This window comes from Stegostoma tigrinum, unplaced genomic scaffold (genome assembly GCF_030684315.1).
Source record: "Stegostoma tigrinum isolate sSteTig4 unplaced genomic scaffold, sSteTig4.hap1 scaffold_53, whole genome shotgun sequence".
Taxonomy (NCBI): Eukaryota; Metazoa; Chordata; class Chondrichthyes; order Orectolobiformes; family Stegostomatidae; genus Stegostoma; species Stegostoma tigrinum.
Genome location: NW_026728461.1, coordinates 657,410 through 672,467, shown reverse-complemented (window position 1 = coordinate 672,467; position 15,058 = coordinate 657,410). Strand labels below are relative to the sequence as shown.

At 40.8% G+C, this 15,058-nt stretch overlaps 1 protein-coding gene across 1 annotated transcript; it reads right to left on the bottom strand.

The window, feature by feature from the left end:
* Positions 1–4,033: 4,033 nt before the first annotated feature.
* Positions 4,034–14,091, bottom strand: LOC132208735 (probable G-protein coupled receptor 139). Its single transcript, XM_059644116.1, has 3 exons — positions 13,950–14,091; positions 11,326–11,469; positions 4,034–4,926 (listed from the first exon to the last, which is right to left on the bottom strand). Exons 1-3 carry the CDS (start codon positions 14,089–14,091, stop codon positions 4,034–4,036), a joined length of 1,179 nt encoding a protein of 392 aa, XP_059500099.1.
* Positions 14,092–15,058: the final 967 nt, after the last annotated feature.

Below are 15,058 nucleotides of genomic sequence, written 5' to 3'. Positions count from 1 at the left end.
AAAACTAAGCTAATGTTGTTCCTGACATATGGGATCTTGTGGGGTCTTGTCTCGTCTTGTGGGGCGTGCAGGAATGTGACTGAAGCAATGTCTGCCTCGAGATAGTCATCGTTTTAAGGCTACCTGATTTGACCAGGATTGAAATTTCCCAAAGCTTTCTCCAACTTGATCACAGCTGCACATTGCTGATGGACCGTTTGTGTGATGGAGAGACACAAAACCGTAACCTCTTGCTTTGCAATTTCTTCCCCTGCTATAAACGCAATATACCAAAGTGTCCTCTAATCATGAATTGAAGCGTGGAAGATAAACAAAGGAAATCTAAACTTGTTTAAAATATGACCCACACATACAAATACAAATACATATGACGTCAGACCACAAGGGTTAATATTTATTTCAGTGAATATTTGAGAAATTCCCATTTAGGCAGAACATTTCTTTTACCCCAATAGAATAAGGGCACAAGTTATAGCCGATTTGAGTTTGGTATAATTTCTTTTAATATAATAAAACTATTCACCTTTTAAATACCCACTTACACTGTCTGATTTTAGTTTTGATTCACTTTTCCTTGTTGAGGGAGCGAGAAATGTAGAGGTTTCTACATTTATATTGAGAAGTAACATTTATAGTACATGCTCATAATGCGGGAACTTTCCTCCACTCACCCCAGCTTTGACTGTGTGCACAATGTGCCTTTTAATTTCAAAATTCTAAATTCAAGAAGCAAAATGGCCTTCTACTCTGTAAGGTTGTCAGTTTCATTTTAAATTCCTGATGCTTGTTTCTTAATGCAATATTCAATCATTTAATCATCTCTTCGCTCTGCCTTTACATGAAAGTCCGTGCATCTTTTTTTTCATTGTTATCTTTCTTTTCTTTGCCCTAACGCATATTCCATTACAAGGGGGTTTCAAATGGATTCCAGCTGCTCTTAAAACATTTTTCTCTCTGTAATTTTTATTATTTTTATCAGCCTGCAACGTAGTGACATTTCTGGTCCCCACTTGACATCTCTTCCATTCAACCACTGAGTGCTATTTGTCATCAACACAATGATTCTAACTTTGGCCTTTCTTGATACTGAAAGCTTTACTCTTGATGGATACCAAGGATATTATTCGGGTGAAATATTATCGAGGCACCGAAAATGGTACTGAGCCTAATTCAGAATGAATAAAAGAACAGAGATAATGGGAACTGCAGATGCTGGAGAATTCCAAGATAATAAAATGTGAGGCTGGATGAACACAGCAGGCCAAGCAGCATCTCAGGAGCACAAAAGCTGACGTTTCGGGCCTAGACCCTTCATCAGAGAGGGGGATGGGGAGAGGGAACTGGAATAAATAGGGAGAGAGGGGGAGGCGGACCGAAGATGGAGAGTAAAGAAGATAGGTGGAGAGAGTATAGGTGGGGAGGTAAGGAGGAGATAGGTCAGTCCAGGGAAGACGGACAGGTCAAGGAGGTGGGATGAGGTTAGTGGGTAGCTGGGGGTGCGGCTTGGGGTGGGTGGAAGGGATGGGTGAGAGGAAGAGCCGGTTAGGGAGGCAGAGACAGGTTGAATAAAAGAACAGTCGCATGGCAACTTCCCGTTGGGTCCCCTGAATCCTTTAGACCCTGTCTCTGACGTGAAATAAAAGGCCAAGTGGACAGTGCTAAATAGCAGAGAAAACAATTAACAGTTGGTGCTTAAGATATATAGGTTAAATTCTTGGGAAAGTGGGGAGCAGTACAGAAAAGATTCTCCACTGAGTGGGCATAAGTTGTGATTTTTATACAAAACATAGAACTGCTTGCTCTATTATGGGCAGGTAATTCACCAATCATTGAACCGCGAGCAAAATGATTTAAATATGCTTGATAAGAAAATTAAGTTGTTTCAGAGAACAAACTGGCTACAATGAAATAGGATGGATATATTTAAAAACGTATGCTCACTGAAATCAGTAACAAGTGGATGTATTTTTCAACTTGCATTACATTGTACTTTAAATACCTAATTTTCTAATTAGCCCTCACTAAATAGCATGTGATATCCCACTTGGTCAGGAGGTGTAAGCCTGAGCTTTGGCTTCAAGGATTTTTATGGAATTTAGCCGGGCCCGCGTGTTGGCTCTGAACACTAGTATTCTGATTTCAACCATGACAGTACATGTAGACCCTATGTTATCTATTGGAGTCTTGTTGGATTGCACCTGATCTCAACAAACATTGAGTCAGCTTTGCTTTCACGACTGTTTAGGACATTTCCTGCTGTTAGGCATTTGGCCTCTCTGTAAATGCAGCATTTTCACGTTGTGGCTATTTTACTTTATTGTCTTTTATTTCACTTTCTAAAATTTCACTCTTCGGTATGAAAATGTTACATGTACTGGAGGAAGTCCAGATGATGGTGAGTATTGAAGGGCACAGGGAGGTTACAGAGATAGGAAAATAAAAACGAGACAGGGCAGAGACAGGGACATTAAAAATCTGAATTAGGATACAAAGAGAGGGAGAATTGTGGTGTTCTGGAGAATGATTCAAGGAAGTTTGATGAATCTCGACCAGCTTACATTGTTACAAAGGACTGTAGGGTTTAGATGCGGTCACAAATTTCGGGCGAGTTTATGTTTCTCAACACCATACCCAAGTGATCGGTGTTTTAGGGGCTGAACTTAATTGCAAAGATATGGAGGGCTGCAACGCCTGGACTACATTACAGATTATTGAGGATTGTAAAAGTTATGACAGCTCATTAATTAGCAAGATGAATATGGAGGATGATCTGGAGATAGTGCAAATAATATTTGGATGTGACTGAATTGGAGAGTATTTTGTGATTGAAGGTGATTGAATGGCAGCAGGGTTGCATGGCCTCCAGCAGTTCACTGTGATAGGAATTTTCCTGACATCTGGAAGATGTTATTGATATGGAGAGATGAGGATTGCAAAGCATAAGTGATTCAGCAGATATTGAAACATAAGATATAATTACGAAATTGTTTTAAAAAAGTCATGTTTTTAACATCAAGTCCATGGTTTCTCAAGATGTTCCAGATGCAATTTGCTTAAGAATCTATTAGTTGTGGGAATTGTGTTCAATGAATCCGATAAAGAAGAACAATTGAGTTAATCATTGATCGAAATAGTGGAAGCAGAGTACGAATAGTGGAGAGTGGTATTCATGGAATGAATGACAATAAACCATTTGTCATAGCGCAGAATTATGCCACAAAGTCATTGAGTTTGTTTCTCCATTGATCAAATTGATCTGATAATCCTTAAAACAACTTTCTGTCTTTTTACCCGTAGCCGTTTAGTCCCTTAATATTTATCATTTTGTCTATCTTAGCCTTGATTATACATACTGTTCTAATTTTAGCAAACTTCTGTGATAAAGAGTTGCACAGATTCACTAAGCTCTGATGGGTGAATTTCCTCTTCATCTCTGATTTAAATATGTGATTGCTAACAATAAACTTGTTCAAAAACAATAGCAATACACTGATAGAATATGCTGTCGAGAAACTCCAATTGTTTTTGTAACAACACAACTGTGAGGATAATGGGCTAAAATCTGTGACATATTTTAATTAGTCCCTTCAAAGACCCCAGTCATTCTCCCTGGCACTCGTGTGCGCATTCTCTTCGAGAACCACATCTTAGCGATTCTTTATTGGTTGCTTTGTTTATTTGACGATTCTGTATCTACTGGTCTCCTAATGACTTTGTTTTCACCTGTACCACTGTTGTGTAGTGTTCTGACTCATATTGTTTTTAAATGCTATTGCTCTGGAGTGAGCATTTAACCTTTGTCTGCCAGCTCTTTGATGTATGGTTTCACTCTGTTCACACCGTTCTTGTCCTCTGATTGGCAATGCTTCTTCTTTAGCCAGTTTTCTTCCATGCTGCTGAACATTAGTTCAGACTTATTAACTGTGGTCCCGTATATCCCTTTTATCTCTGTTGTTTAGAGCCATTTGGAACTTCTTATTTGTAACCCAGGTGTTGTCACATTTCCATTGGCATCTGGATCGTTGTGATGCTCTCAGTGGTTCTGTCTATTCATGCATTTATGAATAGACGTTAGAGGATACTTCAGCATCATTTTCAACTGGTCTCTGAACTTGGACTGAGTAGCCACATAAATAAATGTGTTTGTGCAGCAACTTAAATTTCTCAGCATATAAGCAAGCACTTCAAACGTCCCACTAGGATCAATTATGGAACCATCAAAATCAAAAATATATATCAAGTAAACAAGCCATAGGAGGATGAAGGTGCCCGATATGGTAAAGAGTAAAACCACGGAATTCCTTCGGCTCTCCATCTCCTGGTCACTGCGTTTCTCACCTTTTCTTTGCGCCTTCAGTCCCTTACGGACTCGACTGGCCATTAAAATGTGTCTGACTGTCATAGCATTAAGCAACAGAATTAAACCGAATGGTAATAATGGTGTTAATACCTTTTCAAAAATCCTAAATCCTGTCCACCTGGGATCTCTAAAGTAGTTTTTCTTATTCGAGCAACGCCATTCCACATTGTTGATTATCCATTTAGGTTTATATCTGAAGTAGATGGGAAAGTTTTTTAAACATAGGAGAATACTAGTTAGTGCAAGAACCACAGTTGAAGTTTTCTTGGTACAATATTTCAATTTCAGCTTTTGGCAAGAAATGGCAACAAATCGGTCAAAGGTAAAAGCGACAGTGAACCAGACCGAACAGTCAATAGCTGCACGAATCATAACATAGAGTAGTCGACAAACAGAGGTGAGCTTCAGTATGTTTAATGGTAAATAATAATTGTTGATTCGGCGGAGTATGACTTCGGTGATAAGAACCAGCAGATCTGTAACTGACATGGCCACCAGGTAATGAGTGGTACAAGTGGAAAGTCCGCACTTTCCCTGGGACAGGATCACAAATGCTGATAAGTTGGCTATGAAAGAAAGGAAAGACAATGTGAGCAAACTTGACCTTTCGAGGACAAATAAAAAACATCTGCATTGAATCTGTGCACTGGAGCCATCTCGCAACCAAAAAAAAAACAAACAAAAAAACCCCTCACATTAATTTATCTTTCTGAACCTGTTCTCTCATTGCTCTTGTGGTGGATACATAACACAATCTCTAACTTTGGTAACCCTCTGTGTTAAAGGGTTGCAGAGATTCACTGACCTCTGAGCGGTGAATTTCGTCTTCATCGCTATATTAAATATGTAATGATTAACAATAAACGTTTTCAAAAACAATAGTAACACACTGATAGAATATTCAATTGAGAAACTCGAATTGCGTGTATAACTGCACAGTTGTGAGGATGCAAGACTGAATCCTGTGACTGATTATTATTAGTGCCTTCAAAGATCCCAATCATTCTCTCTGGCACTAACGTTCGCATTTTCTTCAGCGAGTTACATCATAGCACTTATTTATTTATTTATTTATTGTTTATTTGAGTCACAATTCTGTATTTACTTATCTCTTCATGACTGTACTTGCTTCCTGTCATGGTCATTAGTGACAAACAGACAAGTGACATTTAGTTGAATGCAGACTGATTCGATATTGAGCTATTGCAGAACAAGCAAAATCAATTCCATCCTGCTATTCTGCCTTCATGATTATTTCTGTGCAAACACATGAAATACAGCAGTCACCGTTTTAATTGTAAGCCTGTCACCCGCAGGAAATGAAAATGCACCATTCCCAAAGTCAGGATGTATCAACTCAACACTTTTCAGTGAAGTTCCATCAGAATCCCACATGGCACCTCAAAGTGATGTTGACATCATCAGTAGGTCTATGTGTTCAATGCATATTAAACAATCTTCCGTACATGAATATGTATAAACTCTGACACCAGGCATGTTCGTCACTTTTGGTAAAATTTATTTTCTTGAGACACGGGGTGGAAACATATTTACAGCCGATGTAAAGAACAACATTTTATTTAAGCCACTTGTATTTAACAAAACAATATCTTCTTCTAATTTTGATTCTCCATTTGCTGATTTATTGTTAGTTTCATGTCAGAATCTAATTTACACCTCCTACATCTTCCTGAAGATGAATTGAATATTTCTTTGAATGTTTCCATTGCTTTTTGCCTTTGTGTTTCCATATTAGACATTTGCTATCTCATCTACAGGCTGTTGTAATATTTCTTTTATTCTTAACTGTGTTCAAACCATTCCAAAGTGGATTGGGATATGATACGAGAGCATGTTACACTCATTTCTGTCTCCATTATGGAGTTATGACTTATCCCTCCACAATATTTTTCCCAGCTCTAAAATAACTTTTTTAATAGTTTCAGAAAAGGATTTTCAATCAAAGTTTCCTCAATTCAAAACTATCTGAGTGTGGAATCAAAAAGCCCTCGCAAAACAGAAATCAATGGATATCAGGGGGAAACTTTCTTCTGGCTGGAGACATACCGAACATCAGCATGGAACACAGAGCTGTACATCACAGTACAGGCCCTTCAGCTCATGATGTTGTGCCAAACTTTTACGTTAAACATAAGGTCTTTCCATCCCTACCATATACTGTCATTCATATGCCTATCAAATAGGCTTAAATGCCCCGAATGAGGCCGAGTCAACTACCCTCTCTGGCAATGCATTCCTTGCCCCTACCACTCTTGGAGTAAAGAACCTACCTCTAACGCCTCCCCTATATCTACCGCCACTCACTTCAAAACTATGCCTCTACTAATAGCGACCTCCACCCGAGGAAAAAGTCACTGGCAGTCCACTCTGTCCATATCTCTGATCATTTTGTACACCTCAATCACATCATCTCTCATCCTTCGTCATTCCAAAGAGAAAAGCCCGAGATCTCTCAATCTTTCCTCATAAGACATGCCCTCCATTCCAGACAACATCCTGGTAAATCTCCACTGCACCTTTTCCAATGCTTCCACATCTTTCCTGTAATGTGGTGACTCGAACTGGATACAATACTCCAGATGTGGCCGAACCAGGCTTTGGTACACCGAGAGCATATCTTCATGGCTCTTGAACTCAATTCCTCTGTTAATGAAAGCTAACACGCCTTAGACCTTCTTAACAACTCTATCCAACTGGGTGGCCTTCAGGGAACTATGGGCATAAACCCCGAGATCCTGCCGCTCATCCACACTGTCAAAGATCTTTCCATTAGCCCTGTATTCTGCTCTCAAGATTTTCCTTCCAAAATAAATCTCCTAACACTTTACAGGGTTAAACTCAATTTGCCACTTCTCAGACTAGCTCTGGATCCTATCAATTTCCTTTGTAACCTAAAACAGCCCTCCGCACTATCCACAACTCGGCCCACCTTTGTATCATCTGTGGACTTGCTAATCCACCATTCCACTCCTACATGCATATCATTCACAAAATCACAAGCAGAAGAGGGCCGAGAACAGATCCTTTTGGTATAACACTCGTATCAGAACACCATGTTGAATATTTTCCTTCCACTACCACGCGTTATCTTCTAAGGGTCAGCCAACCAATTCTGAATCCAATCTGTCATGTTTCCCCCTATCCCATGTCTTATTATTTTATGCATGAGCCTACTATGGGGAAACGTATCAAACGCCTTACCTAAATGCATGTATAGCACATCCACTGCTCTACCTTCATCCATGTGTTCGGGCACCTCTTCAATGAATCCAGTAAGTTTTGTGAGGCATGATCTACCCCTCACAAATCCATGTTGACTATCACGAATCAAACTGTGTCTATCCAAGTGATCGTAAATCCTATCTCTTAGAGCCCTTTCCAATAATTTGCCCACCACTGAAGTAAGACTAACTAGCCTGTAATTTATGGGGCTATCCTCATTCACTTTTTTTGAATAAGGGAATGACGTTTGCCACTCTCTAATCTTCTGGCATTATACCTGTGGATATTGAGGATGAAAAGATCATCACCAAAGGCCCTGTGATTTCTTCCCAAGCTTCCCATAGAATCCTTGGATAAATCCCATCAATCCCGGGGGACTTATCTATCTTTACATTCCTCAAAAGTCCTAGTACACATTCCTTACTAATAACCACCTCCTCTCGACGACCAGTCCGTTTCACACTGTCCTTGCCTGCAAATGTGACCCTCCCAGTTGTGAATATCAAAGATAGGTATTCATTATTGGCATCTTCTATCTCTTTAGGCTCTGTACACAGATTCCCTTTACAATCCTTAATCGACCCTACCATTTCTCTGGTCGTTCTCTTCGAGCCTTGGGGAGCTCCTTGATCATGTCTGCCAACGTTTTCTCATGCCCCCTTATAGCTCACCTAAGCCCTTTCTTCAGCTCCTTCCTGGCTACTCTGTATCCCTCTAGAGCCTTTTCTGTTCCTTGTCTCTTCAACATCATATAAGCAGCTTTCTTCCTCTTAATTAATCGTTTGCCCTCTCTTGAGAGCTAAGGGTCTCTCACTCGACAATATCTTCCCTGCCTGCTCAGGACGAACATATCAAGCACACACAGTATGCATTCCTTAAACAATCTCCACATTTCTATAGTGCTCTTCCTTGACAGCATCTGTTCTCATTTTATGCTACCCAGTTCTTGCCTAACAGAAATGTAATTATCCTTCCCCTAATTATAAATCTCACCCTGCTGTATGCACCTATCATTTTCCATGTCTATTGTAAAAGTAACAGTTTTATGATCGCTACTGCCAAATTGCTCTCCTATCATCAGGTCTAACACTTGGCCCAGTTCATTCCCATGCACTCAATCCAAAGTCGCCTCTCCTAGCTTTGGTTGATCCTTCATGAACGCACTGGACAAAATCTGCTCCATCTAAATTATTAGAAATAAAATGTTTCCAATCAATATTTGTAAACTTGAAGTCACCCCTGACTACAACACTGTGACTTCTGCACCTCTCCATTAGCTGACTCCCAATCTGCTCCACCACTTCTCTGCAGCTATTAGGGGCTCTGTAAATAAAAAAAAAACTCAATAAAGTGACTGCTCCTTTCTTGTTCCTGACCTCAACTCAACTGACTCTGTAAACATATCATTCTCAAACTGCCTTTCAGTAGCTGCTGTACTAGCCCAGACTATCAATGCCACTCCCCCATCTCTTTTATTACACTCCTTGTTTTTTTTGACACATCTAAATCCTGTAACTTCCAACAAACATTCTTATCCCTGTCTTACCCAAACCTTCGTAATGGTCACAACAACACAGTTCCAAGTACTGGTCCATGCTTTAAGTTCATCCACCCTATTTCTGATGCTTCTAGTATTGAAGTATACACACTTCAAACCATCCCTGTATCCACAGTTACGCTCCATTGACCGCATTTATTTGTTAACAACCTCACTCCCTGTTGTATTTCCTGGAAGGCTGAATACCTTATCCTCTGAATTACAAATCCGCTCCCCCACACCCTGCCAATCTAGTTCAAACTATCCCGTAGAGCTGAAGCAAACCTCCCTCCGAGAATGCTTGTGCTCTTCTGGTTCAGCTGCAATCCGTCCTTCCTGCCCAGGTCCCAACTTCCGCAGAATGTGCCCCAATTATCGACATAATGGAAGCCTTCTCTCCTACACCAGCCCTTCAACCACGTGTTTAGCTGCACTGTCTCCCTAGTTCTTAGTTTGGTATCACCTAGCACTGGCAGTAATCCAGAGATAACTATCGTTTTTGATTTGGACATCAGCTTCGACACTAACTGTACTCATTTTTCACGTTCTCAGTCCTTTTTCCACTTATGTTATTGGTACAGATGTGTACCATGACTGCTGGTTGCTCACGCTCCCCCTTAAGGATCTTGAAGACACAGTCTGAGACATCATGGACCCTGGCAACTGGGAGACAACATACCATCCGTTCATCTCGTTCATGTTCACAGAACCTCCTGTTTGTACCTCTAACTATTCAATTGCCACTACAATTGCTCTCCTATTCTCTCCCTTTCCCATCTGAGCCATAGAGCCAGACCCTGTATCAGAGACTAGGTCTCTGTTTTTGTTTTTACCCCTTATACGCACCCCCACCCCCAACACTATCCAATACAATACGCTTATTGATGAGGAGAATGACCACAGGGGATGCCTGCGCTGACTGTTTCGTACTCTTCCCTTTCCTTACTGTCACCCAACTGACTTCGTTCTTAGGAGTAACTATGCCCCTGTAGCTTGTTACTATCACCACCTCAGCCTCCCAAATGATCCTATGTTCAGCCACCCCCAGCTCCAGTTCCCTACCGAGTTTTTGAGGAGCTGGAGCTGGGCACACTTACCACCGGTGAAGCCAGCAGGGTCACAGCTGTTAAATCTTACCTCCCACATTCTGCAGGACGAACATTGCATAGTCCTGATTACCGCCCTCCTAATTTTAAACTTTCCTGAAAGATTTGTAAGAAGTACTGAATAACTTACTTACCCTTTTATTCTTGGGTTAGAGGAGGTGGAAGGGTGAGAGACACCACTTTTGTGAGGTCTCGGGTTTGATTCCACCCAAATTATACTTTCCAGGGGTCCTCACACTCCCGGTCTCCTCCTCCACTGCCGATAATGTGGGCCTCAAAGTAAGTTATTACATTCGCCACTTACCTTCCACACAGTCCCCTCGTGCTTTCTCCTGACTCCCGCTGGTGATCAAAGAGAAAGGTGGTCATAGTTCTTGGGGCTTCTCCTCAGGTTCAGGACATCGCTGGAGGAATTCCTCAGAATAGTGTCTTATGCCGAACCATTTTCGGATACTTCATCAATGAGCTTCCATCCATCATAAGGTCAGAACTGAGAATGTTCACCAATGGTTATGCAATGTTCAGCACCATCCCCGATTCCTCAGATACTGAAGCAGTCCATGTTCAAATGCATAAGATCTGGACAATGTCGAGACTTGGGCTGGCAAGTGGAAAGTGGTATTCATGCCACACACATGCCAGACTATAGCCGTAGCCAATAAGACGCAAGATAATCACAGCCCCATAACTTCCAATGGAGTCACCATCATTAAATCCCCCAAGATCAACATCCTGGCATTACTATTGACTAGGAACATAACAGGACTCGTCTCATAATCATTGGGCTACTAGTGCGGGTCAGAGGCGAGGAACACGCTCGAATAACCCACCATCTGTGTTTCCAAAGACAACATATCAGCGCAAGGCACAAACCAGTGTGACAGAATATGCCCCACTTCTCTGCATGATGCCGCTTCAACAACATTCATGGAGATTGACACCATCCAGGAGAAAGCATCCCTCTTGATTGGCAGCTCATCCACAAACACACAGTCCCTCTAACACCAATGCTCGGTAGCAGAAGTTTGTACTATCTAAAGATATACTGCAGAAACTTACCAAATATCCTCAGACCGCACCTTCCAAACCCACGATCACTTCTATTTGGAAGTACAAGGGCAGCAGGTACACAGACACATCACTACTTTCAATACCACTCAAATGCCTGAAATGGGGGACGCGATAGCCTTGTGCTATTATAGATGGACTGTTAATCCAGAGACCTACACAATGGGGAATCAGGTTCAAATTAAGCAATGGCAGATGGGTGAACTTGAATTCAATATTTTTTCTGGAATTAAGAATCCAGTGACGACCATGAATCCATTATGAATTGTCAGAAAAAAAAACCCATCTGGTTCATTAATGTCATCCATGGAAGGAAACTTCCATCCTGATCTGGTCTGGCCTGTGGTGACTCCGGATGCACAGCAATGCAGATGACTCTGAACTGCCCTCTGGGCATTTAGGGAATGGGCAATAAATGGTGCCCGGCCAGTAATGCTCACATCCCGTGCATGAATAAAGGGGGAAAATGGCCACAATCCACACACCATTCTGCCTTAACTATATATCGTTCCTTCAGTATCACTGTGTCAAAACACTGAAATTCTCTTCTCAATGGCATTTTCGCCTAACACAATGCAAGTATACCTCAGCGGTTCAAGAAGGCGGCTTGTCACGACATTTTCAAGGGCAGTGAGGAATGGACACTAAATTCTGGCCTGCCAATGATGCCCACATCCCACAAATGAATTGAAAGAAAAATCTATTCTTAACCCGACCGTTTACAATTGGATTTGTGAAAAGTTTGTGCAGTTAAATTATTCACAATGACTCCAGCATTTATAGCGTAATTATCACTTTTATTTTGAGTAATGTTTAACCTTCTTCTCACAAGGTACTTATTCTGAAGGTGTATATTCCATCACAGACTTCAATTAATTCATTAAATTAACATCTCCACATGATATCTTGACATTGTCTTCGCTCTGGAAGACACGTTAAAACATACTAAAATTCAGGGTTAACATAGGTTTCTTGATGGGAAAGTAAATGAATAATTACTCAGGAAATGGTGTTGGAGAACTTGACGATGACAATAAATACCAATAATCCTCTATGTTGCTTCAAAGAGCACTTAAGGAAATGACCCCCGAAATTGGGAAGTCTTTCGAGATTCTATGGAACCTGGAAAAGATCCTATGAATTGGAGGTTCAGAAATGAAACACGGCTGCTTAACAAAAAAAGTTTTAGGGAATTATTAACTGGTTTTCCTGACACCGCTAGTGGGCAAAATGATGAATTGTGTTGACAAGTATTTAGTCGCAGAGCACTTGGAAAACAGTGCTGCAATCATGCAGAGTCGTCATGTTTGAAACTTACTGGAAGTTTTCATGGAGGTAACTAATAGAAATGATCAGAGGAACAAGCATATTGCATTAAATTGTACCTTTAGAAGGCTTTAGGCAAGCTTCAAAACAGATTAGCATGTAAATTTAAAGTACGTGGAATTAAGATTAGTCACTGGTATGAAGAAAGCACCAGTAGGATGTCCACAGAAAAGAACAGGAATAAATAGGCTTTCTTCTGAGTGGCAGGCAGTGACTGGCCAGGAAGCACAGAGACCAATGATTGGACCTCACCTATTCATAATACATATTCATGCTTTACTTGGGGGAAGTTAACATTTTGTCTCTAGGAGTGCAGACAACATGTAGTTGGTTGGGCTGGTGAGCTGTCAGGATTATGCAGAAAAATTTCTGTGTGATTTGGCTGGTTGAGTGATTGGGCACATGTGTAGGAGTTAACATACAGTGTGCATAAAAGTAAGGTTATTCACTTTAGCAAATTAGAATGGCAGGTTATTTTCTAAATTGCGATAGATTGATAAAGTGGGAGGCACAACAAGATCTGAGTGTCGATGCGTTAATTATAGTTTGGTCAGCTGTACTTGGAAAACCCGAGCTGTATGTGGCAGATCCCTTTCCATGCATATTCTCACTTTGTGTTCTCAGAGATTTCACTCTCTGCAGTCTCTGCTCCTTTTTTACGATGTTCCAAACCCAGACATATTGCAACTACAATGCTTCATTCAGAATTGGGTGATCAAATTCTCAGGTCTTCCTGAATACCTGCAGCATTTCACAGCACAAATTTCAACAAAACAGCCGCAGTCCTTCCACTAACCTTCCACTAACATAATTAATTCAAGTGCCTATTTCTTACAAGTTCTTACTGTTTGATCTATTTCAATAACAATTGAGCAGTTTCAGTATTCTGCTGAACACATGATCAGCTGGGTGACAAACGCAGAAGTTCAGCGGGCAGGTTTCAAACACGTGAGCCAATGTGGCTGATGATGTGAATGACACCCTAACAGATTCAATTTCATTGTTTCTGATCTTGATAATGCAACAATCTATACACAGGAGCCAAAGAACAACAACGGGGAAAGAATACATAAGGGCAGAAATTCCCATTAAAAATAAAATAGGCCAATTACATCACGGAGACCCAGTTTCAGAGATATGGTGAATAATCAGGGTATTAGGACGACTTGGATTATTGAGACCTGAGAGAGTCCAATTGCAGGAAAGGGAATATTAAATAATGAGACTGCAATATCATCTGAAATGATCAGTTAGGCCGTATTCTGAATCTACATCACAGATCCAGTTTAGATACCATCAAACCAGTTACGAGTAGCTGTGTAAATTGCACGAATGGACTCGTGAACAAATTGGATTATCTGCCAGCATGGAAGCTTTATGGGCATAAACCGTTGTATTGCTCGGCATATCAGTGCTCGGCAATTTTCTAGCGTGGAAAATTTCCAGGACATGGTGTGAATGACTGGAAGTAGTGTTCTATGATTTACTACCTCTGTACCTGGAATACACCAGTGAAAAGCCTGTTAGGTGAATGAGTGAGTGCTGATGTGAAATCGCTGTTTGAGACAAGACAGAGAGAAATCAGTTTAAACATGAACATCGAGCAGAGATTTGGGAACGAGACATAGATACTGAGTGTGATGTCATGAAAGAATGTCATTACCTGCTTAAGTATTTTGAAGTGAAGACATTGCAAGAGTCAACAGCAATATGTATTAGTGCTCACAGGAATGACAAGTGGAAAGGATTGTGGTGTAACTTAAGGAAAGAGGAGTGTGATCGTTGGCTGAGTTTTGCTTATGCAGTTTTGGAAGCAGGGATGGAGTCAACAGTCTTGGGATCATTGAGACCGAATTTCACGTTTCATGCTTTAAATACCAGCTGGCTTGATCCAGTGAATGATATTCGTGTGCTGATTGTAGATATAATTAATAATTGGATATGGTGCCAGGAATCAGTACAGGACCAAAGGGATCATGACATTTGTGGAAAATCTGTTTTACCCTCAGATATTGGTCATGGATGGGTGGAGTCAAACAAAGGAAATGTAGATTGTTGCCAGAACAGTAGACAGTTACTTCTGTGTTCCTCGTACGTGAAGAAAAATGACAGGAATACAATGAAGAGATTTACAGCTGAAGCTGATCATAGTGTCCCTCCCATACGTCTACCAGAAGCAAAAATAGATGACAAAGAATGAACGAGTTCAAGTTGACAATGGTATACAGAATGAAAGATGAATTCAGATTCTCAGCAGGAGTCATAACTGCAGCAAGGGCAGTAGAGTAAATGAAAAGAATAACAATAGAGCTAAACTTGATTTTTAGAATTAACAGGTGGGCAGCGAGACTTACCAGTGACGCCAACAATAGCCAGGATGGGATAATAAAAGAATTCAACCATGTACATTATATAATG